The sequence below is a fragment of the Mauremys mutica genome, chromosome 8 (assembly GCF_020497125.1).
Source record: "Mauremys mutica isolate MM-2020 ecotype Southern chromosome 8, ASM2049712v1, whole genome shotgun sequence".
NCBI classification, from domain to species: Eukaryota; Metazoa; Chordata; order Testudines; family Geoemydidae; genus Mauremys; species Mauremys mutica.
In genome coordinates this window covers 17,330,244-17,355,566 of record NC_059079.1, presented here as the reverse complement: position 1 = coordinate 17,355,566, position 25,323 = coordinate 17,330,244, and the positions used below count along the sequence as shown (strand labels likewise).

Sequence of the window (25,323 nt, the reverse complement as noted above, 5' to 3'; positions counted from 1 at the left end):
GTCCTCAAGGAATCCATTTTGAAACACTTGGAGGAGAGGAAGGTGATCAGGAACAGTCAACATGGATTCACCAAGGGCAAGTCATGCCTGACCAACCTGACTGCTTTCTATGACGAGATAAATGGCTCCGCGGATATGGGGGGAAAGCGGTGAACATGATATACCTTGACTTTAGCAAAGCTTTCGATACGGTCTCCCACAGTATTCTTGCCAGCAACTTAAAGAAGTATGGATTAGATGAACGGACTAGAAGTGGATAGAAAGTTGGCTAGATCGTCAGGCTCAACCGGTAGTGATCAACAGCTTGATGTCTAGTTGGCAAGCAGAGTTCCCCAGGGGTTGGTCCTCGGGCTGGTTTTGTTCAACATCTTCATTAATGACCTGGGATGATGGAATGGATTTCACCCTCAGCAAGTTCATGGAGGACACTAAGCTAGGGGGAGAGGTAGATTTGCTGGAGGGTAGAAATAGGGTCCAGAGTGACCTAGACAAATTGGAGGATTGGGCCAAAAGAAATCTGGTGAGGTTCAACAAGGACAAGTGCAGTGTCCTGCACTTAGGACAGAAGAATCTCATGCACTGCTATAGGCTGGAGACCGACTGGCTAAGCAGCAGTTCTGCAGAAAAGGACTTGGGGATTACAGAGGATAAGAAGCAGGATATGAGTCAACAGTGTGCCCTTGTTGCCGAGAAGGCCAATGGCATATTGGGCTGCATTAGTAGGAGCACTGCCAGCAGATCAAGGGAAATGATTATTCCCCTCTATTTGGCACTGGTGAGGCCACATCTGGAGTATTGTGTCCAGTTTTGGGCCCCCACTACAGAAATGATGTGGACAAATTGGAGAGAGTCCAGTAGAGGGCAACAAAAATGATTAGGGAGCTGGGGCACATGACTTATGAGGAGAGGCTGAAGGAACTGGGCCTATCTAGTCTGCAGAAGAGATGAGTGAGGGGGATTTGATAGCAGCCTTCAACTACCTGAAGGGGGGTTCCAAAGAGGATGATGCTCGGCTGTTCTCAGTGGTGGCAGATGACAGAACAAGGAGAAATGGTCTCAAGTTGCAGGGGGGGAGGTTTAGGTTGGATATTAGGAAACATTGTTTCACTAGGAGGGTGGTGAAGCAGTGGAATGGGTTACCTAAGGAGGTGGTGGAATCTCCATCCTTGAAGGTTTTTAAGGTCTGGCTTGACAAAGCTCTGGCTGGGATGATTTAGTTGGGGTTGGTCCTTGCTTTGAGTAGGAGGCTGGACTAGATGACCTCCTGAGGTCTCTTCCAACCCTGATATTCTATGATTCTATGATTCAACATTTTAAATTGCAGCGATTGGATATGGTGCATTCTCTGTCACTTGGAGTCTTTAAATCAAGATCAGATGCCTATGTAAAAAAGGTATGGGGGAAAATTTTCAGAAGTCCCATTTTCAAAGTGATAGGCACTTAGGTCAGATTTTCAACAGTATTTAGGCACATAGGTGCATCTGACAATGTCACTTGGCATCTAAATACCTTTGAAAATCTGGCCCTCGGGAACCTAATTTTCACAGGAAGTCAATGGGATGTAATCTCCTAAATGCCTATGTCACTTTTGAAAGCGGGACGTAGGGCCCTAACGCATTTAGGTGCTTCTAGAAATTTAACCCATGCTCTGATTCGTCCACAAGTTGTGCTCAATGCAGGAATCACTGGGTGAAATTCTGTTGTCTGTGCTATGCAGGAGGCCAGACTAACGGATCATATCCCTTTTGGCCTTAAAATCTATTAAATGACCTTGCCAAATGAAGGCACTACCATACTATGTAATTGCCCCATGAAAGTAAAAAATACATTTATACAAGGATAAATGTGTCACTTGCCTGTAAATGGTTTAAACTTGTTCTCCAAGTCAAATTGCTGCTTTCCAATGGTACCAAGGTCCACCTTCAGATCTGGGCAGATAGCATACTCTTCAATAGTCTTGCTAATTTGGAAAATTTTATCAGTAATACCTTCAGGAGCAGGACCTACAAGTGAAAAAGGAAGGAAAGTTTTTAGTGTGTGCTGTAAGTATGCATTCCATAGGTACATCAGAAGACAAGGGATGAGAATGTTTCTCTTGGGAACAGTATTATTTTACAAGGGAAGTAGATCACTTGTTTTGTTTAGTGAAATATACTGCTGACAGTACTGAAGGTATATTGACTGATGTAAGAAATGTTGGCCACCAGGGAAAACTTTACCTCCATTGGAAATATTGAATTTAATGCCGAAGTCTCCATTTGGGCCACCAGGGTTGTGACTGGCTGTCAAAATGATGCCACCAATGGCTTTGATTTTTCTAATAATACAGGAGACAGCTGGGGTGGAGAGAATTCCATTCTGTCCAATCACTAAACGGCCAATCTAAAACAAAGATTTAAAACAAACTATAAAAAAAATTCACAATTTTAAAGACTGCTAGAGCATGAAAGTTAGAAATGGCAACTTTACAGATGCAGATATTTATAGAACTCTCACACAGTTGTGTGTAAATTTTAGACTTGGCAGAATTATTTTTAAGCATTTTTTCTATTTTTATAGACAAATTTTCATAGTGGAGGGAAATTATGAGGGGGAGTCAAGCAATTATTTAATGACAATAGTTGCTGAGATTCAAAAAGTTATATTTATATAACTATTAAAAACACAAATTGTCAATGTCAAAATATAAAGTCGATATCCTTCAATCAAACTCTAATAAGTTCTCAGCCATGTTTTTCTTATTTGCCCCTCTGGAAATTTCGACTATTATCAATGGAAACATTTTTTCATCTGTTTGTGTGCGTACAGTGAAATCAATGTTTACTGACATTTACCAATAAAAACCTAATCCTGCCAAGCCTACTTTCAGGACTTGTCTTCACTACAGGGGTAAATTGACTTAAGTTACGCTACTCCAGCTGTGTGAATAATGTAGTTGGAGTTGACGTGGCTTAAGTTGATTTACCTCGGTGTCTTCACTGCGCTGCGCTGACAGGAGATGCTCTCCGGTCGACTTACCTTACTCTTCTCGGAGAGGTGGAGTACCGTGGTCGACCAGAGAGCACTCAGCCATCAATTTAGCAGGTCTTCACTAGACCCGCTAAATCGATCCCTGCTGCATCAATTGCAGCAGCAGCATCGATATCCCTGCAGTGAAAACCAGACCTTAGTTTGCTCCCACCACATCCACATGAGGGAGTTACAGTGCAGCACTTTGCCCCACAGGTCGGACTACGGGAGTGTGAATAGCAATACGCACCGCTGTTAGCAAGCCCTTGGGTATGTGTACTCTGCAATAAAACACCTGCAGCTGGCCCATATCAGCTGGCTTGGGCTCGCTGGGCTTGGGCTGCGGGCTATAAAACTGCAGTGCAGGCATCCAGGCTTAGGCTGGAGCCTGGACTCTAGAACACACACACACACCCCGCCACCTCCTTGCATGGTTCGGAAGCCCAGGCACTGACCTGAACCCCGATGTCTACACTGCAACTTTATAGCCTGCAGCCTGAGCCTCATGAGCCCAAGTCAGCTGACATGAGTTAGCATCGAGTGTTTTATTTCAGTATAGACATACTCTTAGATTCTTAAACCCAGCAGGCCAAATTTGGAAGCAATGTGTAAGGGAGAGTATAAGCTACATATTGATAAACGTATATGAGCCAAAGTAAGTCTAGAGAATCTATATTTGTGGAATGTACACATCAGAAGGGAGAGGGTGGAGAAAAGGTACACCATCTAGATTCACCTCTGATTTTGGTCCAATGCCAAAATATCATCCATTCCCCACTTAATAACCAAGCAGTTTCTGTGCACTCCCCAATGTGAAGGTTGTTTCTTTGTGGAAGAAGTTGCAGCTAAAGCTTTAACTTAACAAGAAACTCAGTACGAGGGAAATATATTGTACATAACATAGAAATCCCCTTCCCACAATGCTCAGATCTGAATTTCAAATACACCAGTTAAACTTGTTGAGAGGCCAGTGTTGGGTCACAACATTTTAAAGGAATACTATGCAACACCTCCACACACACCTCCACACACCCCTCATTATACAGAAAAACCTATAGGATGTAAGTCCTTTTATAATAAAAAAAATAGATAAATGCTAGAATCCAGCTCTTATTCTCCTCTTCACTGATAATACAGGTGGATGCTCTCTACAGCTCTTAAATGGAAATGGAAGGACTTTTTCTCTCAATCAAGCAGGTGGCTGTCTGCACCACCATCCCCATCTTCAGTACATCTATCCAACAGGAAGGAGGGTGAACTATATAGTACACTAAATGCAGACTCACAAATCCTTTACACCATGCCATAATTACGACCTCTAAATATACATGTCTTTATTTATACATGCCAGGTTTAGTGGACTACTAGCTTAGTCATTTCCTTCAATTAAAAAAATCAGATTTAAAGTATGCAATATCAATTAGACTACTGAGACACCAAGTGCGGGGGGTCTTATTTGGAAATCCTTCTGATCACACATTCATAGAGGTGACAGTATCCACCTACATCACATACCGATGGAACTGCCTTTTACACGTTTAAGATGAGATATGCGTGCGTTATAATAATTTTACACTTGAAAATATTCTCAGAATTATACTTTATATTCTACACACTGGGGTTAGCATGAAGTAGATAAATAAACCAAGGGGCATTGCTAATCAGTGACAGAAAGGACAGAATATAAAAACTACAATAAAGTCAAATTTAAGAAAGACACGCGTGGGCTATTTTACTGGAAATAAATATAGCGCCAGATCCTCAGCTACTGTAAATGGGTATTGCTTCATCTTCATGGGAGATGAGCTGAGATACCAGCTTTATGCTTTTTGAGACTTCGCATTTCTTATTAAAATAGTGAATGAACTACAAAGAAACTGGAAATCAAAGGCAGTTGACATGATATTTATGATCCAAACAGTGGGCCTGATCATTACCTGATGTAAATTTGCATCCTACAGATCTTCAGTTTGGACCATGTATCAACTTCAATGGAGCTACACTGATTTACAATGGCAGACAAGGTGGACCTGCTATTTCTAATTTTTACACCCCTCCCCCCCAAATTATGTTGTTGATCAAGAGATTGGGGGTGGGGGGGGGAACTCTCTCTACCTGTTTGCTATGAACTATAATGCTACCGATCAGGAGTTTGGTCACATAAATTCCCCATGAGCTATATTAACAGCAGAGGCAGCTAGTATTATTTTCTCTCTGCCTTAAAAATAAAATAAAATCTTCAGTGGAATCTTTGCCTTTTTCACAGAAAAACCTCATATCCAGAAATCCATTAAAAACTGAACCGAGCTGCACTGCACTAAAAGATGTTAGGACTTTTGTTCTAACGCCAACATGTGGAATGTCACCACAACTGGAGTTCACTATAAAGGGGCCCAGCTGTATTGCTAAAACACATGATATCCTTATTTTCAAATGCTCTGGTGACATTCATGACATAGCTATTTATATCTATTGAGAAACTGCAAACATTGTGTTTTGCCTTTTCATTTGTTGAACAGCTCAGACCATAATGAAACTGTTTTTGCAGAGCAAAGCAGAGTTGTCACTGAGCACAAAGAGCCCATCTCTCTACCAGTTACTTACTAAGAATGGCATTGTGAGCTGATGAAGATAGTTACAAAACGCACAAATGCCAATAATTTGCTGCAAATCAACAAAATGAGCATTAATGAGAAACTAACAATATTTATTTTCCACACTGGTATGTCTACGTTTCTACCCTATTGCACATGTATTTTCACTTCTCTTCAAAGCTAAATGGCAACATTGCTTTTAAAAAATTTAATTGTGTAATTTCAATATCACTAAAGGTAATTTTCCATTAAAACACTTCACGATGATCCATAATTCTCAGTTAACCAATAGCAGTCATTTAAAAGGCAATGGGAAATTAGTTAATTAAAACTTAGAACACCTCTTAATTACTATGACTTTATACTTCTGCTTAGATCAGCTACAGTACTAGGAATTTAGTCATATTTATCATATACCAACCCCATTGGCAGCTGCCATTTGAACTATCAATTCTATTGCCAATTTATTAAAGTATCTCCCATCTCCTCCAACTACCATAGTAGATCCTTGTCGATCTCTTAGATCTATGGAAAAAAATATACTCTGGACAAAATTCTGCAGGTAGTTTGTCTTGGTCTCAAAATAATAGATTTTCTTCCGTAATCCACTGGTTCCCGGTTTCTGGTCATAGTAAGCTGCTGTTGGCAAAGTCAATATAAGCAGAGGACGGTCTTCCATGTTTCTTTTTCATATAAATACATTTAAAATAAATTAGGGTGAAAATAAAAGAAAACTCAATCTTGACACCAGCAATGGCACGTCAACTAGTTAGAAGTTCCGTGAAGCAGTCAAGTGCCCAAAAATAGCTCCTTGAACCTTGTGCTGAATGTGGTTTCGGTAACTGAAGAAGTTTTCTTGCACTTGTTCTGCAAGATCACTGTCAGAAAGAATATGTATTAATTCCACACTGCAATCCCTCATGAAAACGGAAAGAAAAAAAGAGATTTGCCTGCAGTACAGTCTTCTGATTGTGACAGCAGTAGTTCTGTGCAGTTCTTGTATTATCACAGACTAGACCACAGCAGTGTTAATTCTGTCCAATTATCTGTTAGGATGGGGATAGCAAGAGAGGCTATTTAGTAGGTCAGCCCTTCAGTCAAAAGCATTGATTTGTTGCTCGGCTCTGCTTTCTAAACCAATGCAGAGCTGGAATCGTTTTAGACAGACAAGCAGATTCATAAAGTTCTGCCAGGTCTGCCAGTTGTGACTCCCACTGTCAGAGAGCCCTCATTGGGAAGTGAATACTGAGAAGGTAAGTGTTCAGGAAGCATGGCTGTACACAGCTAAAGTTATTTTGTGGAGACCAGCAACTTAAAGGTCACTCTTAAAATGGCAATCAGAAGATCTCAGTTACCTACAGTTTCCTTATATTACTGTCATTGACAGCCAATAACTTCTCCATTGCCAGTATTCTATAGTGCTTAATTGAATGGCTTTCCTTTAATAAACATTGCAGTTACCAGCTGGGCACAATGGGCCAAAGTCCACTTGGGAAAAATCCAGAATAACTGCAATGGTTTCTATGGAGTTACTCCAGACTGACCACAGTCCAACTAGGAACAGAGTTTACCCCAGGTAAGCATTTATAAAATGCTATTATTTTACAAAAAACTACATTTGTACAAAGCTGTGAATATTGAAACATGATTAACTCTGGCAGAAGAGTATGGCAGCCAAATTATTTGAAATCCCAAGAAAATGTCATCCGGGCTGGCGAGATGCCAAGTTTCTTAAAATGCATGCAGTACCGTCCTTCTGAATTCTGGGAAGTTAACATGTTGATTAAAAATAACCAACAATGCTTTTTAATAATACTTTGTGCTTCTGTGGAGTCTTTAATCCAAGTATCTCTAAACATTTAACAAGCATTAACTGAGCAATTTATGAAGCCACACTTCATTACGGTCCAGCCTACCTACTATTGAAGCAAAAAAAAAGCGGGGGGGAGTTATAATTTTTAATACAATTTGATGGTTGTGACCACTTGCAAAGTGTTCTATGGGGATGGTTTCTTGAGGTTTCAGCTCTGCAACTGGAGAGAATAAATAGGCTAAGAAGCCAAATAAAATAATTTTACATCTTTAAAGCTCTGTATTAGTACGGCCTTTTGGCTAAGATCATGTGTTAACTAACTCATCTTTACTTTGGTGTCCTGAAATGCATAGGCACTGTGGTTAAGTCCTTAGGTATACGTTTCCCTCTTGTGGTACAGAAGTGGAAAAACAATTCCCAGGGTTGACTAAGTCCTGGTCTACACTAGGACTTTAAATCGAATTTAGCAGCGTTAATTTGAATTAACCGCTCAACCGTCCACACCAGGAAGCCGTTTAATTCGACCTAGAGGGCTCTTTAGTTCGAATTCGGTACTCCACCCCGACAAGGGGAGTAGCGCTAAATTCGACATGGCTATCTCGAATTAGGCTATGTGTGGATGCAAATCGAACTTAGTAGCTCCGGGAGCTATCCCACAGTGCACCACTCTGTTGACGCTCTGGACAGCAGTCCAAGCTTGGATTCTCTGACCAGCCACACAGGAAACGACCCGGGAAAATTTGAATTCCTTTTCCTGTCTGGGCACTTTGAATCTGATGTCCTGGTTGGACATCGGGGCGAGCTCAGCAGCACCTGCAACGATGCAGAGTTCTCCAGCAGAGGAGTCCATGCAATCCCGGAATAGAAAGAGGTCCCCAGCATGGACAGACCGGGAAGTCCTGGATCTGATCGCTGTGTGGGGCGATGAGTCTGTGCTTTCGGAGCTGCGCTCCAACAAACGGAATGCAAAGACCTACGAGAAGGTCTCCAAAGCCATGGCACTCAGAGGATACAGCCGGGATACAACGCAGTGCCGCGTGAAAATCAAGGACTTGAGACAAGGCTACCAAAAAGTCAGAGCGGCAAACGGAGCTCAGCCCCAGACATGCCGCTTCTACGAGGCACTGCATGCCATTCTAGGTGGGTCTGCCACCACTGCCCCACCAGTGACCGTGGACTCTGAGGATGGCATAGTGTCGACGGGCAGTTCCTCGGCGATGTTCGCCGATGGGGAAGATGAGGAAGGGTTTGTGGAGGACGACGCAGGCGACAGCGCTTACAATACCGCTTTCCCCGACAGCCAGGATCTCTTCATCACCCTCACAGAGATCCCCTACCAACCCTCCCTGGCCGTTAACCCGGACTCAGAATCAGGGGATGGATCAGTCGGTAAGTGCTATAAACATGGAAACATTTATTTTTAAAAAAACAGGAATAAAAACTATATAAAAACTTTTCCATATAAAACTATATAAAAAGAAGGTCCACACATATAGGGATGGAACAGAAGTCCTCTTGGGACACTTCCACGAAGCTCTCGTAGAGGAGCTTGAAAAGTCTCCGCAGGAGGTTCCTGGGGAGAGGTGCCTTATTTGGTGCTCCGTGGAAGCACACTCTTCCGCGCCAGGCCATCCTAACGTACAGCGGAATCATTGCCTCCACTAGCATGGCAGCATACGGTCCTGGTCTGTGCAGGGATTCTAGAAGCATCCTCTCTCTCCGAGTGACCCGCCTCAGGGTAATCTCGTTGGGCGACTGCTGCATCTAATTAGGGCAATTAGTGTACTGTTACTATTGTGAATGCTTGACTTTTACTTTGCATAGCAATGACCTTCGTTTAACAGCCACGTGTTGGAGGCCGCAGAGGAAAAGCATACAGTGATCTTTCCCGGGCACAGCCGCAAGGGGCTGGAACAGGGTCAGACTTTATGCTTTACAGATTGCCTTCAGCGGGAGGGCACAGCTATCCATTAACTGTTAAGCAGCCTATAGTGTAGGGCTTACCAGGCCTGGCTGCTACACGGATTCAGCTGTACCGCCCCGCTTGTCCGATCTCCTGTGCAAGACCGCAGCCAATGAAAGCGTATTCCGAAATCTCGAACTTGTCCTGAGAGCTCGTGAGACTAGGTGCCCTGTATGGTCTTGTTCACAGAAACTGAGTAGACTGTGTTCAGTGCTCGCAAACATGTATCTTTTCAAGGAAATCACTTCCTTTTTCCCATCACACAGCTGCGGCTCTTTCACGAACTGCCCCGGCATCCCCCTCACAGAGGCTGGCGCAGATTAGGCGGCGAAAGAAAAAGACTAGGGACGACATGTTCTCGGAACTGATGGCCTGCTCCAGAGCCGAGGCGGCCGAGCAGAGACAGTGGAGGGAGACCCTATGTCAGCACCAGCGCTCACACAGCGAACAGGAGGACAGGTGGCGGCAGGAAGACCAGCAGGCGACTCAAACGCTGCTTGGGCTAATGAGGGAACAAACGGACACGCTCCGGCGCCTTGTAGATGTTCTGCAGGACCGCAGGCAGGAGCAGAGAGCCTCCCTGAACTGTATCTGCAACCGCCCTCCCCCGCCACAAAGTCCTGTCCCCCCCTCACCCAAAATCACAAGAAGGAGGGGCGCTAGGGGCCGTGAAAACTGTCACTCCACCCCAGCAGAGCGCTCATGTACCAAACAGCTCTCATGCCATAAATTTTGAGAAGTGCTTCCCTTCCTGGATCACCCAGTCCCAAATCCAAGTTTCAACTGTGTAGTTGAGTATTAAGAGTAGTTTGTTGTTATTCACTGTTTCCGTCACGTTTTCCTTGTCAGAAGACTTTGTGTGAAGGGGGGGAGGGTTTTTTTAATTGCATAGGACAGCCTCCATTACCAGGGTACAGACTTGGGGGCAGGATCAACAGCAGGACACACACAGACTGCAGTCACTAGGCACCAGGGTCAGTCTGTGAGGTGTATGCTGCCCCAGGGTCCTAGTGCCTGCCATCCACAAATGGCAAGGCAGGCTGCCCTTACCATGCCCTTCCACCCTAGCCACGAGCCTCTCCGATGCCCTGAGCCCCAGCAAGAGCCCTCATCCACGGACACATACTCACCCTTCCCACACACCCCTCACCCCTTCCTACGCCCCAACCCCCAGCCCAGAGCCTGCATCCAAACTCCGTCCCAAAGACGGCACCCCTCACCCCTTCCTGCAAACCCACCCCTTCCTGCACATCCACCTGCAACCGTCCTCCCCCCAGAGACCGCTGTAGGAGCAGGAGCCTGTCATTCCTCTAGTGTAGAAGCGGTCTGTACATCAGTGCACACCGTACCCACCACAGTCCGCGTCCATGTTTCAACCCTTGAACAGGAATTCATAATTAAAGAAAACTTTGTTAATAATCAGTGTTCCATTAAATTTATTTTAAAACGTGTGTTGGAAGGGGGGAAACCTGGAGAACGGGGTATGTAACCGCAGATCGAAGTCAACAGTCACTGAAACAGGCTCAGGTTCAGCTTCTCTGTAAATCAAGTGGACAGTCATAGGTTACCCTGCTCTCCGAGGAACCTAGCTTTCAAAGCCTCCCGGATGCACAGCGCTTTCCGCTGGGATCTTCTATCGGCACGGCTGTCTGGCTGAGCGTAATCAGCAGCCAGGCGATTTGCCTCAACCTCCCATCCCACCATAAAGGTCTCCCCCTTGCTCTCACAGAGATTGTGGAGCACACAGCAAGCAGCAATAACAACGGGGATATTTTTTTCGCTGAGGTCCGAGCGAGTCAGTAAGCTCCGCCATCTCCCCTTGAGACGTCCGAAAGCACACTCCACCACCATTCTGCACTTGCTCAGCCGGTAGTTGAAGAGTTCCTTCTCACTGTCCAAGGCGCCTGTATAGGGCTTCATGAGCCAGGGCATTAGCGGGTAGGCTGGGTCCCCGAGGATCACTGTAGGCATCTGCACATCCCCAACCGTTATTTTGTGGTCCGGGAAGAAACTACCTACCTGGAGGCATTTAAACAGACCAGAGTTCCTGAACATACGCACGTCATGAACCTTGCCCGGCCACCCGACGTAGATGTTGGTAAAACGTCCCCTATGGTCCACCAGTGCTTGCAGCACCATAGAAAAGTAGCCCTTTCGGTTAATGTACTCGCTGGCCTGGTGGGCTGGTCCCAAGATAGGGATGTGAGTCCCATCTATAGCCCCACCGCAGTTTGGGAATCCCATCGCGCCGAAGCCATCTATGACGACCTGGACGTTTCCTAGAGTCACTACCTTTGAGAGCAGTTGCTCAACGATTGCGTGGGCTACTTGAATCACAGCAAGCCCTACGGTAGATTTGCCCACGCCAAAGTGGTTCGCTACTGACCGGTAGCTGTCTGGCGTTGCAAGTTTCCAGAGGGCTATGGCCACTCGCTTCTGCACAGTCAGGGCTGCTCGCATCCGGGTGTCCTGGCGCTTCAGGGCAGGGGACAGCAAGTCACAGAGTTCAAGGAAAGTGCCCTTACGCATCCTGAAGTTTCGCAGCCACTGTGATTCATCCCAGACCTGCAGCACTATGCAGTCCCACCAGTCCGTGCTTGTTTCCCGGGCCCAGAATCGCCGTTCCACACCATGAACTTGACCCATTGCCACCATGATCTCCACTGTGCGGCGTACCCTGCTTTGTGAGAGGTCTGCGCCACTCTGTGACTTCCTGTCCTCACCGCGCTGACGGAGCCTCCTCGCCCGATTTCTCAGCAGCTGACTGTGGAAGAGGTGGACGATAAGGTGCGAGGAGTTGACAACGGCCATAAGTGCAGTGATGATCACAGCGGGCTCCATGCTCGCAGTGCTGTGGCGTCCGCGCTGTAACCGACCACAGAAGGGCGTGAACAGATTTCCCGCCGGCGCTTTCAGGGAGGGAGGGCGTGATTGACGGTTCAATGATGACAGTTACCCAAAACCACCCTCGACACATTTTTTCCCCCAGCAGGCATTGGGGGCTCTACCCAGCATTCCAATGGGCAGCGGGGACTGCGGGAACTGTGGGATAGCTTCCCACAGTGCACCGCTTCCAAAGTCGACGCTGGCCCCGTTACTGTGGACTCAGACAGTCGAATTAGTGTACTTAGTGTGGATACACAAATTCGACTTCATAAGGTCGATTCCACAAATTCGAGTTAAGTAGATTCGAAATAGTCTTGTAGTGTAGACGTACCCTAACAAGGTTCTACTTGTACTCAGTTCACACAGCGGGTCTGCTTTCTGATCACTGCAGGAGGATTTACATAGGAAATTCCCATTGGTATTTATTAAAACACCTAGGCAAGCAGTTTCCCTTCTCACTCCCAGATGGCACTATAAGTTCAACTTACTGTAGGATGTCCAACTCCTTGAAATGCCTCATTATTCAAGCACATACAAAAAGTAAACTCTTAGGTCTGGTCTATACTGGGGATGAGGGGGGGAGGGTGTCGATGTAAGATACGCAACTTCAGCTACGGGAATAGCGTAGCTGAAGTCGACTTATCTTATTTTGACTTACCTCCCGTCCTCATGGCACGGGATTGATGGCCGCGGCTCCCCCGTTGACTCCACTTCTGCTGCTCGCCCTGGTGGAGTTCTGGAGTCGACAGGAATGTGTTCGGGGATCGATATATCGCATCTAGACGAGACACGATATATCGATCCCCGATAGATCGATTGCTACCCGCCGATCTGGCGGGTAGTCTGGACTTACCCTTAGAACATGTTCCCCCCTTTTACTGCATGGGGGAGATTTACATGAAACTACGCACCCATTGGCAGGGGGGAAGGTCACTATGAACCCAGTGATTTATACTTATACAACACACACACGACCCCCTAATGCACGTATAATTAAGCAGCAGTGGAATTCAGCTACTAAAGACTAATACATTTCTATGGCTTCATTTAGTTTGACTTTCTGTCACAAAGTTTCAGAGGCATCTCAGGCAGCCCCGGCAGAGTTCTCACACTGAAATTAGACTTAAACTCTAGAGGTTTCCAGATAACAGGAATCAACCTTTTACTTTACTTTGATGTTAGTGCCGATCAACAGTGACTGGTTGGGGATAGGCATGGAATACAAGACCCTTTACCTTTATTTTTCACCTGATGGCTGTTTCACAGCTTATCCCTTAATGAGCAAGTGTCTGTATGAAAAAAAATATCACCATTAAAATTAGTACCTCTTTTGACAGACCCAAAAGAAAGAAAAAAGGTCTGAGGCTGAACTAGAGATGAAGTGGGTGTGCCACTGGCTTCAATGGGCTCAGGATTTCACCCAATGTCTCCACCCTGGCACAGTGGAGATTGTGTGGGAAAGCTTGCCCTGCCACTGCCCATGCCATCCTTGTTCTGAGGATGAATGGTGTGGGGGGAGGAAGGGCACCTCTCGCAAAATCCTGGATTTCCTGCCTGGTTTTTAAAGATAGAAAAGCTGTGGAGTATTTACTGGTGCAGTTTTCTAGTTTGCTACCAAGAGGAACTGGACATGCAAGAACGTGGCCAGGGCTATGCACTTTTTCCTGCTAACAGCCGACTTTGGTTAATGATAAAAAAGACAAAACAAGATTGTGTTTTCAGAAAATGTAAACTTTAGACTGAGAGTCTTAGTCAAAAGATCATTTTCCTGCTATTTCTACATACTGGCTTTCAGTACCACAAACTGTATCAAATCAGTACCGCAAACTGTATCAAACTAAGCCTGTGCGATTCTGAAAAACAAAGAGAACCAAATTCTGCCTTTAGCCTTCAGTACTAAGATTCTCAAAGTCACCTTTCCATATTGCTTAAGTTCTATATGACCAGTGACAGTGAATCTTACCCTGTACTATAAGCACTGTTTTTGATTTGAAAGACATTCACCTTCTGGCAGAGAATCTTATGAGATGAGACCTGAGCAGAAGTTACTGGATAAAGTAGCCTTACAACAATCAGTTCTAAAGTGAAAGAAACATTTTGGAATCAAAACAGTTTTGGGGAAGCCCACAGAAAGAACGAATGAACCTGCCTTTCTCTCTAGATCAAGATGGAATGACATTATTTTCCAGATTAATTAACTGCAAGAATTCCAAGTGAATTATAGTCTATATAGCTCCACATTTACACACAAGATGACTATGAGTGTCTACAGCATGTGAATATGAAATGTTCAGTGTGTTCCCCACTCTAATTTCTAGCACTTTTCTCTGGTTTGTTAGCACACATACAGCAGGCCCATTCATAACTAAGGCTGTGATTCTCTCTGACTTCCACAGCAGCTGCTGTGGCCGACTCCAGGGCGCCCCACAGCCAGCTCCACCAGCCGCTGCTGGAGCGACCCAGGCCAGCTGCTTGGGCAGTCCGTGGGACCAGCCACACCGGCCACTGCTCGGGCGGCCCCAGGCAGCTGGCTCCGGGGACCGCCCAAGCAGTGGCCAGTGCAGCTGGCTCCGGGAAGTACCTGAGCAGAGGTCCTGGGGCGCCGTAGGGACCGCCCGAGCAGCAGTGGCCTCAGGGGCACCTGGAGGCTGTCTGGAGAGCAGTCCCCAGGGAGCAGCAGCCGGGGGCAGTCAACCCCCAGCATTAGAGCAGGGCCCCCCCCAGAGCAGCAGCCCTCCAAAGCAGTGGGGCCCAGAAGTAGAGATTTAGTCAGGGGTATTTTTGGTAAAAGTCATGGACAGGCAACAGGACGTGAATTTTTATTTATTGCCCGTGCCTTAGCCATAATCCAAGCAGCATGGACTCTGCAGAGCCGTGCACTCTTGTTGTGATCATTACAAAACACCTGGTGCCTTATCCTGCAGTATTTCCAGAGCCGAGACAGGAGCTGCCACAGAGAACACTGCAATATCCTTCCAGCAGCCCTGCTGCAAGCCATAATACGAAACAATTCCTGGTTGCTCCTGGCAGTTGCGCAGCAGCTGAACATGGTGGAGCGCTATTTCTGGGCCTGGGAAATAAGCACTGACTGGTGGGATTGCATCATTATGTAGCTATGGGATAACGAGCAGTGACTGCAAAACTTTCGAATGTGGAAGGCCACTTTCCAGGAACATTGTGCAGAGCTTTCCCCGGCCCTGAAGCACAGCCACACTAAAATGAGAGCTGCTCTGACAATGGAGAAGCGAGTGGCAAACAATGCCAGACTGCTACCAGTCAGTGGGGAAATCAATTCCAAGTTGGTAAATCCACCATGGGAGCTGTTGTGACCCAAGTGTGCAGGGCCCTTAATCGACTTCTGCTAAGAAGGGTTGTGACTCAGGGCAACGTGCAGGACATAGTGGATGATTTTGCCATGATGGGGTTCCCTAGCTGCAGTGGGGCAATAGATGGTATGCATATTCCTATCCACCTAGCCAAAGAGTACATAAACCATAAGGGATACTTTTCAACGGTATTGCAGGTGCTGGTAGATCACAGGAGGTGTTTCACCACCATCAACATGGGATGATCAGGAAAGGCACATGATGCAAGCATCTTTAGGAACGCAGGTCTGTTCAGAAAGCTGCAATCAGGGACTTTCTTTCCAGATGGCAAAATAACCACTAACTATGTTGAAATGCCAATAGAGATCCTGCGAGACCCAGCCTCATGAAGCCATACCCGGCCACCTGGACAGCAGTAAGGAGCAGTTCAACAATAGGCTGCGCAAGTGCAGAATGATGGTGGAATGTGCCTTTGGGTGTTTAATTGGTCATTGGCGCAGTTTGCTTACTAAGTTAGACCTCAGTGAAAGCAATATCCCAATTGTTATCGCTGCCTGCTGTGTGCTCCACAATATCTGTGAGGCAAAGGGAGAGAAGTTTCCACAGGGGTGGAGGCAGATATGTTGACAGCTAATTTTGAGCAGCCAGATACCAGGGCAATAAGAAGAGCCCAGCAAGGAGCTGTGTCTCCAGAAGGCTTTGAAAACCCGTTTCACTAATGAGCCACAGTAATGTGTGCCGCTTATCTGTGTTGTGCCTTCCCACACCATCCCTTCTGTTGCATCAGCTTCCCTGTACCCCGCCTTCCTCCCAGTCCCCATGACTGGAATAAATAGAGCATTTCATTCTCGAAATGTTGACTTTTATTGCACAAAGAAACTGAAAGAGCAGGAAAATAATTTAACCTTGGGAAAATGGTGAGATAAAATTGGGAGGGAAGAAACAAAGTCAGTTTGTCTGTAAAAGCAGAGCAGTCTTGCCCATCAAAGGTCTTCAAATGGCTGCCTTTTGTTCTCAGTTCCCTCTCCCGGTGTTGAGTGGAAGGGATACTGCACCTCCCATCCACCCCCTGCCTCCTGGAATGTTTTTGGAGGGGGGATTTTGAACAGGGCGATGCTTGCAGGCAGTTCTGAAGGGAATGAAGGAGTCTACCCTCAAGCTGCTTTTCTTGAAGCTCAGTCAGATGCCTCAGCATGTCCGATTGGTCCTTCATAATCCACAGCAGTGCATCCTACATGGCACGCTCATGCTATTGGGATGCTCTCTATGTCCAGTTTTTCAGACAATGAAATCCTCCAGGCTCTTAGCTCGTCTCAGCTGTCGCAGAGGCGTTCATTATCTCGCTGACCATGTCATCGTGTGTTCTCTTTTTCCACCTTCTAATCTGCAAAAGCCTCTCTCCCGGTGTGAAGGATGTGCTGAAGGCCAAGCTTCCCACTGTCAGGTATGCAAAGCACAAGGCAACCTGAGTCTAGTGCAATGTTGCTATTTGAAAAACACTCCCCTTGCAACCCAGAACATAATGAGACTCCCTAGCTATTCAACAAACCAGTTTGCTGTTTAGCCATGGTGAGTACGGGCTAGTGGCATGAGTGACAGACCTGGTGTTACAACTTGTGGGAAACCCATGTCAGGAGCACAGGTGGGCAGCATGGACATTGCTAGCAACATGGACATTGCTTTAAGACCAGGGACCAGCATTAAGCCTCCCAAACTGCTGTCTTTGTCCGGGATGGCTCCGGGGGTGGGAAGGGTCGGGTCATTTGAGGCCATGAGAGAACACAGGAAGCCCCCCCCCCCCCACACACACACCCCTTCCCTTAACACTTCTGGTAATAGTCACCTTGGACTTGCAGAATCTGAGGTCAACGCCAATCCCTTCCAACCAAATCACCGGCATGCTAGGGAAAGCATGGTTAAGGGATCCGGAAGTCACCATGGGTGGTGGATCACAGGCTCTATTGTTTGCGGTAAAAGCACTTGTAATGAAAACTTCCACTATCTCCCTTTGGTGACCCTGTGTGATAGTCTTCTGAGGGTAACAGAGGCAGCAAGGCTGCAAGCATCTGGGTACAGACCTGGTCCTTATGTTGCTATACTGTGTATCACAATGATGCCAGCAGAGTTAATACTGGAGTGGTCTGCGAAAGTGGTCTGTGGTGGAAGAAATAAAGCAGCCCTCCCCAGAAGCCTGCTGCAAAAGATTGTAGAGTACCACCATGAAAGTTTCCTGGAGATCTCCACTGAGGATTCCCAGGCTATCACTATGCACATAAACAGTCTTTTCTGGGGGGCACCCTCTGCATTGCTGAAGGCGGCCACGGGAAGCAGATACCCACTGCACCTCACTTTTTCTTCAGATTAAACATAAAATATAAGGGCATGTAACCCCTACAGTTTGACTGGAAATGTTTACTCACCAGAGGTGCCTTCCCTGGCATCACGCTTGGCCACCAAGCTGTCCTGCAACCAGCTGGGCTCCAGGGTTAAAAATAGCTCCTGACTCTCGGGGAGAATGTATCCACCTCTCGTCTGTCTCCCATTCTCCTCCTCCTGCTCTTCCTCATCCAGAATGTCTTCCTCGTCGTTGCCTGAGGTGGCCTGGGACTCAGACTCTTAGGAGGTATCCATGCTGCATTGGGAGTCACTGCCGAGAATCACATGCAGCTCACTGTAGAAGCTGCATGTCTGTGGTGCAGAACCAGAACGACTGTTCACCTCCCTTGTCTTCTGGTATGCCTGCCGAAGTTCTTTGATTTTCACGGAGCACTGCTGCATGTCCTTGCTGTAGACCTTCTCCCCCACGTCCCATGCGATCTTTTCATACATCGCTATGTTTCTTTGGCTGGATCGGAGCTGTGTCTGTCCAGACTCTTCTCCCCACAGGTGAATAAGATTCACTACCTCCAGTGTACTCCAGGTGCGTTTGGAGCATAGAGTTGCCATGATCAGCTGGGCTGGCAAGCTCTCCACACTGATCAAACAGGAAATGGGAACTCAAAAGTTCCTGGGGGTTTAACGGGAGGGGCTGTTTCCTGTGTACCTGGCTGCTATGCAGCAGAGTTCAAAACGATCTCCAGAGTGGTCACAGCAGAGCATTGTGGGATACTTCAATTCAATCGACATACACAAGGCTGCATCTACACTGCCTCTCTGTTGACCAATCAACATTGAATCAGGTGCTACGCCTCTCGTGGAGGTGAAGTAATTAAGTCAACATTACAGGTGAGTTAGGTTGGCGGAAGGGGCCTGGTAGTGTAGACGCATACAGTACATTATTAGGTGGAGGTAAGGCAGCTTCTGTCAACCTAAGTTTGTAGTGAAGACCTGATCTACCAGTGTGAAATTTGGTTCTCCTTTTCAGTATGACAAAAATTTCTCCTTGGTGGCTTCCTTTTTCAGTTCCTTCACAAAGGAAAGTATACAGAGCTTGCCTCAATAGAAGTTTCGAGGAGTTGCAACACCTATTCTTGCTTGAAATCTTCAGCTATGATCATCCTGCTGATATCCCGATGTCTTTGGCAGTAGCTGTTTGGTTTTTAAGTTGGTTAAACCTTTCCTTGCTCTGTATAAAGTAAACCTTTTTCCTTCACATATCAGCCTTTAGCCTCCTAGCCCACACAATCTGTATCAGTTATTTTCTTCCTCCTTTGCTTCGTGTTTCCCTGTTTCTTTCCAGAATGTCTGTCTTTCTCAGAGCCCTATTCTGCCCTAACAAAGAATTTTAACCTAATCAGATCAATTACTGAGCAATGCAAACACCCCTTGGCAAACAGGCCCCTCATAACATGCAACTGTGTCTGACTAAAGGTTCCAAATAACTGCTTCAGCTGTGTGTACTGTAGTGACAGCTTACCTCAGAAAAGGGACCCTCCTTAAAAGAAATATTTCTGTAGACGGGGTTACAGTTTTACCCTTCTAATGTGCTTTCTGGGGATGGGAAGCATAGGCTGATGATTGCTTTAATCCTGGAACCTGCTCCTGCGAACACTTACACACACATAACTTTACACACATAGTGAACTAAAAGGAACTACTCGTGTGCACAGGGTTACACATGCATATAAGTGTTTGCAGGACCAAGGTGCAAGAAGGAACACACCGGCTTGTTCTCCCCAGTCCACCAGAAAGCACGTTACAAGGAAAACCCTGTAACCACAAACTACAGAAATTCTTTTTCTAAGGAGGGTCCCTTTCCCTAGATAAAACGCCATCACTACAGTACACTCAAAGATGCAGCAGTTACTGGGCAGTGTAAGAGCGCTAACCACACCTAACAAAAGGGCTGTTTAGGACACAGGCTAGCCTAGCTTCCATCCCTCTCCCCATACCTCTTGGGGGCCCTGGCGTGGGCGGAAGCATCACCAATGGTGTGGTGATCAGCTTCCTGGAAAAGCGCCAGATCCCATTAGACGCCTGGGTATGCTTCCAGAAACTTGAACAAACCAGTCCTTTATCCTGCTGAAACTAATTCCATTATTTGTTTATTCATGAGGCTCTGAAGTGCTCCCTGCTGCCAGTGCAGCTAGGTCCGCATGCTACAAATTAACGTTCACATTCCCACTCTACCCCTTTTCTAAAAAAAAATTCGGCTCCACCGCAGCTGTTTTCTTTTTTAAATTAAAATAAGCTGCTTCATCCACTCCTTTCATCGCTATACACAAGGAGGGGCCATTCTGGTTAAGGAACGACAAACTAGGGCACTGACTGAAGGTTACAAAGTGAGCAGCTGTTATGAGAAGAATATAAAAGACCAAGATCTACATGACTTTTCTTGTAAATTGTAAATTACGTTTTTATCCTGTGAGATGTTACTGGCTTCAGTGGATTTTATTAGCCAGGCTCCTACGCTGCTGCAGTGACTGTCTGCAACTAGCCAGTATCTTCAGCTCAGCCTAGACAGCACTCTACAAAGGAGAGCGTCTCATGCTGATGAGAGGCATCTGAACCGCCAGGAGGCCTAGAACAGCATGACACGATCCATTTGTCAGATTTCACGTAACTAGCCGGCTGAGGCAAGGCTCATCTCCACCGATTTAGCATCTACTGAGTTACCCTAGCAGCATCACATCCCTGCCTGGCGGGCGAAAAAAAGAAGCCAAGGGACACGATTAACATTGATCAAGCAGCCGCGCATTCTGAATTCAAATGCCCAACTCCATCCCCGGCCGGACCCAGCCTGGACCTGCCGTGGCACCTCTCCCCCGGCCCAAACCCAGCCCGTCGGACCTGCCAGGGCCGGGGCGCTGATCCTGAGCCGGAGGTGCCGCAGTGGGGAGAGGCACCTCTCCCCCCCAGCCCAGGTGCTGCTGGGGAGAGTTCTCTCTCCCCACCAGAGCACCCTCCTGAATCCCAAACCCCTCATCCCCAGCCCCTCCTCAGAGCTTGCACCCCAGCTGGAGCCCCTTTCACCACGCCCCCCCCAACCTTCTGCTCCAGTCCTGAGCCCCTCATCCCCAGCCCACCCCAGATCCCACACCCCCAGTCAGAGCCCTCACACCCCTGCACCCCAACCCTCTGCCCCAGCCCTGAGCCACCTTCCACGCTCTGAACCCCTCACCCTCCCACCCCCTCCCCCAAATTTTGCTATGTGCACCAATATGAAGGTCATGTGTCACATATCACCTCCATATTGGTGCACATAACAAAATTCATTCCGCACATGGGTGGGAAAAAATTCGAGGGAACACTGCTGACAAAGTTATACATCCATCTTTAGTTACAGACATCTGATTGTTTCTATAGATCAGCAATGAAACTAAAATTCTGAATCTTTGTGCATATCCACATCAACAGACTACAATTTCCAGTTATCTTAGATAACATTAATTAAAATCCATACTCCCAGTTTCAAGGTTCTAGTAACAGTGCCTGCTGTATAATTAGTCAATTTACTTCCATTGTATTGGTGCAGAAAAATGTGATCAGTTTCCTGCTTCTGTCATTAGCCCTTGTGTAAAATGCAGGCCTGGACAGAACTTTCTTCACAGCCTCATAATAATTACTCCTTTAGTTTCATGAGCAGTTAGGAGCCAGTTTCACTGCTAGGGACCGACAATTCCTGCCTTCTGCCACAATCATAACAAGCCAACAGGCCCTGAGGCCCTGGTTTCTAGTGCAAGGCTAATGTATAAACTAGTGCGGGTGAGGAACCAGAAGCATAACAAGACCAGAGCTGTTTCCTTAAATGCAGGTGGGGGTGGGAACACTGCAGCCTTTGCACATACAGGCCATAGTGTGAGCTTGCAACTGGGTAAACAAATCATTGTGTCTAACCAGAAAAGTTTCTGCCATGCAGATCAGATGGATTCCCAGGAGCTAGGCAGTGTTGCCTTGCAATGTTACAAAAGCCCTATAAAGTCAATAAGAATAACCTTTGGCCAGTCTAAGTAAGGGCTGCATGCACTGCTGAAGCAAGCTAGGGAAACTGTATCTCTAATGCCTGAAAGGTTAACTTAAATGTCAAAGAGCATCAGACCTAACGCTTTCCCCCAAGGTGAATGCAAGAGCAGTGCCACCCCTCCCCCACAGGGATCTCAGTGGAAAAAAACCCCAAACCTCAGTAACTCACCTATCCACACGTAGGCAGCACCTCAATGCGCCATCAGAGCCTGTCCTCTGCCAGACGGTGCCTGAAGGGCACAGCGATTCCAACCCTCAAGATAACTAAGGCCTTCATCTCCCAGCCACTGGTTGCCCCCTGCAGCCCCCCAACCCACCAATCGACTGCAGATTGCTGTTTTCAGTCTCGCTAGGCCGGGCGGGGAGGGGGGGAAGGAGGGGGACGTGCGATGGGGAAAAGGGGAATCAAGCCCCCGCTGTCACCGTGACTAGGCTCTGGCTAGAAGTGGCACCGCCCGCTGCTGTTGGGCATGCAAGGCGCGGGGACCGCGGCGGGGCAGCCCTCGCCCGCTGGGGGGGGGCACAAGTCAGGGGCACGTTGCCCCCCACGATCCACAGTCCGAGGGAGGGCAGCAGGAAGGGGGGCGCTGCGAGGCAGGGAGCCGCGGGCACCGCAGGGGAGTTGCACAAGCTGCAGGGGAGTTGCACGGGGCGCTGCACAAGCTGCCCCGCAGGGGAGTTGCACAAGCTGCAGGGGAGTTGCACAAGCTGCAGGGGAGTTGCACGGGGCGTTGCACAAGCTGCCCCGCAGGGGAGTTGCACAAGCTGCCCCGCAGGGGAGTTGCACGGGGCGCTGCCCCGGGCGTGCCTTGGCGCAGCGGGCACGTCGGGCGCGGGCCGGGCCCCCTACCCCGTTGGCGGCGGCGATCCGGAGGATCAGCTGGATGGCCTCGGTCATGTAGAACCGGCCGTCGCCGCCCACCACCAGCGCGGCCTCCTGCCGCTCGGCCGCGGGCACCGTGGCCAGGATGCTCTGGATGAAGTTCTCGGCGTAGTGCGCGTTGTCCTGGAACACCCGGACCCGCTTGCGCAGCCCGCTGGTGCCGGGCTTCTGGTCGGCGTAGGCCTGGGTCCGGACCGTCACGATCTTCACCATGGTGCACGCCGGGCTGCGGCGGCCGAGCGCGTCCGGGCTGCAGGGCTGGCGGCAGCGGCGCTCCCCGCCTCCTCCCGGAGCAGCCGCTGGGCGGAGCTTGCCGCTGTCATCAGCCTCCCGCCCCAGCCCTCTGCTCCGCCCGCGTAAAGACACAGGCCGGAGAGGAGGCTTCCCCCCAGCCCCACGCGGGAGGGTTGAGGGAGGGGGCAGCCGGGACCCAGCACCCCATAGCCTTGGCCACGGGTCTGCTCTGAGTGGGGAAGGGCGACCCTGGCGCTGGGGGAGCCACAGGGAGATTAGCTCCTGCAAGGGGAGGGGCAGCTCAGTGGTTTGAGCATTGGCCTGCTAAACCCAGCATTGTGAGCTCAATCCTGTAGGGGGCCATTTGGGATGAAAATGTGCCTGGGCTTGGTCTTGCTTTGAGCAGGGGGTTGGATTAGATCAGGGGTTCTCAAAATGGGGATCAGGGCTGCAAGGGTATTAGATGGGGGGGTCACAAGCTGACAACCTCCAGCATTTACAATGGTATTAAATATATTAAAAAGTGTGTTTAATTTATTTGGGGGGTGGCACTCAGTGGCTTGCTGTGTGAAAGGGGTCACCAGTAAAAAAGTTTGAGACCCACTGAACTAGATGACCTCCTGAGGTCCCTTCCAACCGTGATATTCTATCAGGCCACTATAAGGTCATCTACAGTCAGTGCATAACTGATTTGCAACCTCTTTTGCTGACCTGGGTTATGCGGGAGACTGCCCTCTTTGGTCAGGACACAACCCCCCGCCCCCCGAAGTGAGGTAACTTACATCGACTTACAGCAATGTCTACACTGTTTTATGTTCAGGGGAGATGCTGTCATTGAGGTGGAGTAATTACCTCGATGGTCCACATAGTGCCTCTTCACCAGAAGCACTTAATCGGCACCACCGCATTGATGCAGCGGTGCTGATTTAGGGCTTGTCAGCTACGTCAATAGCATAGCTGAAGCCGACGTACTTAGATCTACTGCGGTAAGTCGACAGCTGACGCTCTCCTCCTGTGAACTCCACTTGCGCTCCTTGTTCTGGTGGCGTACCGGAGTCGAGGGGACAGCGCTCAGCCGTCGATTAATCGCTAAATTGACCCCCACTGGATTGATCGCTGCCCGCCGATCCGGGGAGTAATGTAGACAAGCCCTTATTAGTGCAGTAATGAAGATGAGCCCTCAGAGATGCACTAGAGCAATGGTTCTCAGGGGTATGCAGAGGTCTTCCAGGGGGTACAGCAACTCATTCTGATATTTGTCTAGTTTTACAACTGGCGACATAAAAAGCACTAGCAAAGTCAGTACAAACTAAAATTTCATACAATGACTTGTTTATTCTCACTGAGATGTAAGTACAATATTTATGTTCCAATTGATTTATTTTATAATTCTATGGTAAATGTGAGAAACTAAGCAATTTGTCAGTAATAGTGTGCTGTGACACTTTTGTATTTTGACGTTTGATTTTGTAAGCAAGTAGTTTTTAAATGAGGTGAAATTTGGGGTATGCAAGACAAATCAGACTCCTGAAAGGGGTGCAGTAGTCTGGAAAGGTTGAGAGCCCACTGCACGAGCGAGCTGCCAGCAAGAGGCAGCTGCTCTTGGGCTAAGAGTTTCTTGGGCGAAAACAAGAATCCAGAGGGTCGCCCCAAAGTTGTGATATCAGACATCTATGCTTGTGGACAAACCATGGATGTAGTATATGATTTAATTAATTTATTTAGGCTGTAAACTGTCAGCAAACAGACGCAGCCAGCCAGACATCCTAAAGAGTATTGGGTTAGCAGCCTCAGCCATGAAGGACCTGCCTAGGGACTGGAACCAAACAAAGGTGAAATGATATTTAAAAGTATGGATTTATCAAACCTGCCTATTTCTGGTCCTCTCATATGGATGCAAAACATGGACGTTGCTTAAACAAGACATCAGGAGGGCAAGAGGCATTTCATATGCGTTGCCAGCAGCGACTGGTGGTTTAACTTGATCAGTAATAAGGATATAGTTTTAAGAATTGGTCTCGAGTGGACTGAAATCATCGTTGGCCACCATTGGTTGGTCCTTTTAGGTCACATTGCCTGCCTCAGAGACGAAGATCTTGTATATCAAGCTCTGAAGACTGGACTTGAGGTCAGGAGGGGACGCTGCCCAGTCATGGACTGGCACAGTCACACAGTCACCACACCTGTGATTAACCTGCCTATACCAATCAGTA

The 25,323-nt window shown here is 47.7% G+C and overlaps 1 protein-coding gene and 1 long non-coding RNA gene across 3 annotated transcripts in view; one reads left to right on the top strand and one right to left on the bottom strand.

The window, feature by feature from the left end:
- PGM1 (phosphoglucomutase 1) overlaps positions 1 to 23,158 on the bottom strand; it is a 37,594-nt gene extending 14,436 nt beyond the window's left edge. The window contains exons 1-3 of one of the 2 annotated variants that reach the window (XM_045027077.1): positions 22,844 to 23,158; positions 2,220 to 2,382; positions 1,857 to 2,003 (exon numbers count right to left, since the gene is read on the bottom strand). In XM_045027077.1, coding sequence (XP_044883012.1) covers positions 1,857 to 2,003; positions 2,220 to 2,382; positions 22,844 to 23,089 — 556 coding nt within the window. In that variant the 5' untranslated portion in view covers positions 23,090 to 23,158. Of the gene's footprint in view, positions 1 to 1,856; positions 2,004 to 2,219; positions 2,383 to 6,024; positions 6,298 to 22,843 lie in introns of those variants that run through there. The other variant, XM_045027076.1, reaches the window with a different exon arrangement.
- On the top strand, positions 6,797 to 19,114 carry LOC123375805. Its single transcript, XR_006581580.1, has 3 exons — positions 6,797 to 6,856; positions 7,061 to 7,179; positions 18,994 to 19,114. It is a non-coding gene; the product is annotated as an uncharacterized LOC123375805 (long non-coding RNA).
- Positions 23,159 to 25,323: the final 2,165 nt, after the last annotated feature.